The 3,392-nt window shown below is 48.9% G+C and overlaps 1 protein-coding gene across 1 annotated transcript in view; it reads left to right on the forward strand.

The window, feature by feature from the left end:
- The window catches only part of MYH10 (myosin, heavy chain 10, non-muscle), a gene marked incomplete at its 5' end in the record, with an annotated part of 50,423 nt that overhangs the window by 43,720 nt on the left and 3,311 nt on the right, over window positions 1-3,392 (forward strand). The window contains 3 exons of the mRNA XM_010143630.1: window positions 434-646; window positions 1,842-2,003; window positions 3,078-3,206. Coding sequence (XP_010141932.1) covers window positions 434-646; window positions 1,842-2,003; window positions 3,078-3,206 — 504 coding nt within the window. The remainder of the gene's footprint in view (window positions 1-433; window positions 647-1,841; window positions 2,004-3,077; window positions 3,207-3,392) is intronic.

Consider the following 3,392-nt stretch of genomic DNA (forward strand, 5'->3'; position numbering starts at 1 on the left):
CACAGGAGAGCTCCTTGGCTGCAGAAGCATATTTGACCCAGAAACAATTTTTTGAAGTTGACATTTATAACCAAAAGTTCTGGAGGAATTCATGCTCAGAATAAGGGGGTGGTCTTCAAAAGATGTGCAGCCACGGAGAGCAGAAGCTGCTGGCCCAGTGACTCGTGGCCCCTGTGCTGGGGTTCCGAGGTTGCCTCACTACTGCCTTTTTTGTGACACTGCACACCTCATCCCTCCAGTCACCTGCGTAGATGTTTGCTGGGTTCTCTAATGCATGCTTAGAGGTGCTGCTCTGCCTGTTCTAATTCAGTGTCTGGTTCAGAGCATCACAAAATGCAGGTGTCTGAGTTCAGGTAACATCTTACTGTGCCGTGAACAACTGCTGATTGTGAGATGCCTTGAGGAGAGCGTCTGATCAATGCTTGTGGCTTAGGTCCATGAACTGGAGAAGTCAAAGAGAACTTTAGAGCAACAGGTCGAAGAAATGAGGACTCAGCTTGAGGAACTGGAAGATGAACTGCAGGCCACAGAAGATGCTAAGCTCCGTTTGGAGGTGAACATGCAAGCTATGAAAGCCCAGTTTGACAGAGATCTGCAAGCCAGAGATGAGCAGAATGAGGAGAAGAAGAGGATGCTCGTTAAACAAGTAGGTCTATTTTACTATCCTTCACAGTGGGAAGGGCGTGAGGGGCTTTTGCCAAAGCTCTGGGACTTCGGTTATAACTTGCTACCACAACCCAAAACTCAGTAGAAATGCCGCACGCTGCCCTTTACCAGCAGTAGAACAGATCTTGTTGAGGACTGGCCACTGGTAACTGTTCAGGTCGGTCTGGTGCTGATGGTCCTCCAAATGCGCCAGTGTCCCAGCAGAGGTTTGGCAGCTGCTGCCTGGGTGTATTTCAGGGACGGGGGGATGTTGTTTGGGCTTTCAGGCCCATCCTGTTAGATGTACGGGGTCTGCAGTTGCTAAGAGAAGCTGGAAGACTGTGATTAAGCAAAAAGTTTCCTAAGTGAAAATCAGGGCAGAGGTTCCAGAATTGCCAGGCTTGAGAATTTGAGTAACCCAAAGCAGAGATCCGATGAGTCCTTCTAAAACTTCATGCTTGTAAGAGGAGATGGTCCCAAATTAGTATGAAGTTTTGAGGACAAAACACCCAGTATTTCAAGATTTATCACAAGAAAACAAGAACTTAAATGTCACCAGATTAAAGATCTCTTAGAAATAAGCGTGGCCTGGAGGGCTGTGGTTGTTCACTGCGATGCACAGCTGCTGTTCTGCTCTGGCCCCGAGCTCCTGACCCAGTGTGAGGCGGAAGGTGTCTCAGAATGAAATACCTCCTTTCGTGTCGGTAACCTGCGGCGTTTCTGGCTCGGCTGTATTTTTGGAGAGGTTTGGGATCCTGCTTAGATGTTGCTCTGGTCTGGTTTGGGTAACTGCTGGTAGCGCTGCTGTTGGGAGAGGAAAGATAGCTTTTATTGAGAGAGAGAAAATAAGGTGATTCTATTTCTTCTTTTCCTCAGTGTCAGAATTAGTGACACGTGCCCTAGCACAGTGCCCAGACATGGGTCGATGCGATGCGCTGGGCGAGATGATGGTCACGAAGTGGCTGACCGGATGAAATGCTTCAGATGCTGCGTTTGTCTCTGTTTCCCTTACTGTCCGATCAGAGATCTCTGCTTCCAGGTGGTGGATTTGGTTTTGCCGTCTGCAGAGTCTTCCCATGGTGCCGTGTTCTGTACCCTGCTCCAGCTGAGTAACGTTCACTCTGCTCTGCCAAGGCCTTCTGGAGTCACTGAGTGCTTTAGTTGAGTTTTGCCTTTGTCACATGCTTGTTTCGCAGGTGCGGGAGCTGGAGGCAGAGCTGGAAGACGAGCGCAAACAGAGGGCTCTGGCCGTGGCAGCCAAGAAGAAGATGGAGATGGATCTGAAGGACCTGGAAGGTCAGATCGAAGCCGCAAACAAGGCTCGAGACGAAGCAATCAAACAGCTGCGTAAGCTGCAGGTAGGCACAGCCGGTAACGGAGCCGCTTCCTCTCCTGGGGACAGTGTTGGGGGGTTGCTTTTTGTTAAAACCATTTGTAGCTTGAAGGCAAAAGGGGTGTCAGACCCGACTGCTGACACACCATGGAGTGTCTGGCCTGAGCTTATCCCCCGGTCAACACTCCTCCCACCCCGTGGTCGGTAAGGAGTTCAGACTGTCCCCTCCATACTTCTGCTCCACAGTCATCATCGTCTTTATTTCCACACTTTGCTGAAGGACTCACTGGGTGTTGCTTTCTAGGACATGGTTTTAAAATTTATGGTTGGCCGCACCTTTGAATTTACTGATTTGAGCTCAGCTCCTGCTGACTGCTGCTTCCTCGAGCTGTTTTTCCAGCCAAAAACACTCCAGAGAAAAATGAGGAGTAAATTGGAGTTGCTTTTAAAAAGCTTCAAGATGCCCATTCTTTTCACTTGGGCAAGAAAAAAAAACCCTGTCCTTGTGTCAAGGGCTTACTTCCCATTCTCCAAAATATATTCAGCATTTGGTAGAGTTTAATTTTGCCCAAAATTCTCAGGGCCGTGGCCCAAAGCTGCAAGACCTGAAATAAGGGGTCTCACGGCTGGTGATTTCTGAAGATGCAGCTACAACCCAGACGCAGTTTCTCCAACTTTCTCACTCTTTTAGCACCTCCTGTCAAACTCGTGCAGGTGGAGGTCTCGGTCTGCGTTAATGGTGTTTGGGAAGTGTAAATGTGGGCGTCCGGGTGTGCAACATGGGGCACCACGTTGGTTCTGCACTGAGGACAGTCCTCACCTCCCTTTGTTGTTAAAACCTTTGGGGTGGTTTTGTCAGTTAAGTAAATTTTCTACATTCCAGTTTTCCCTCTCAGTGGGTTTCATGACAAATGTAACGGAGTAGGTTTTTATCAGAGTTATTCACTACAAGAAATTGACTGTTGAAACGAGGTTATATGAGGTGAACTCATAACGTGATATTTCCAACAAGGAGCCGAGTGCTGGAAAAGATGAGAAAAGGAAGTTTAACGATGAAAATGAATTCATGGCTTTTCTTGCCGCTGCTTTCCAACCGCAGGCTCAGATGAAAGACTACCAGCGGGAGCTGGAAGAGGCCCGTGCATCCCGAGACGAGATCTTTGCACAGTCCAAAGAGAGCGAGAAGAAGCTCAAAGGTCTTGAAGCAGAAATACTCCAGCTCCAAGAGGTGAGATTGAGATCCAAGAAATTTGTTTTTCCTTCTATGTAAGAGAAGGAAGAAATGTTTGCCGCTGAGGGTGGTGAGACCCTGGCCCAGGTTGCCCAGAGAGGTGGCAGAAGCCCCATCCCTGGCACCATCCCAGGTCAGGCTGTTTGGGGCTCTGAGCACCCTGCTCTGGGTGCAGATGTCCCT

Source organism: Buceros rhinoceros, unplaced genomic scaffold, assembly GCF_000710305.1.
Source record: "Buceros rhinoceros silvestris isolate BGI_N320 unplaced genomic scaffold, ASM71030v1 scaffold7899, whole genome shotgun sequence".
Taxonomy (NCBI): Eukaryota; Metazoa; Chordata; class Aves; order Bucerotiformes; family Bucerotidae; genus Buceros; species Buceros rhinoceros.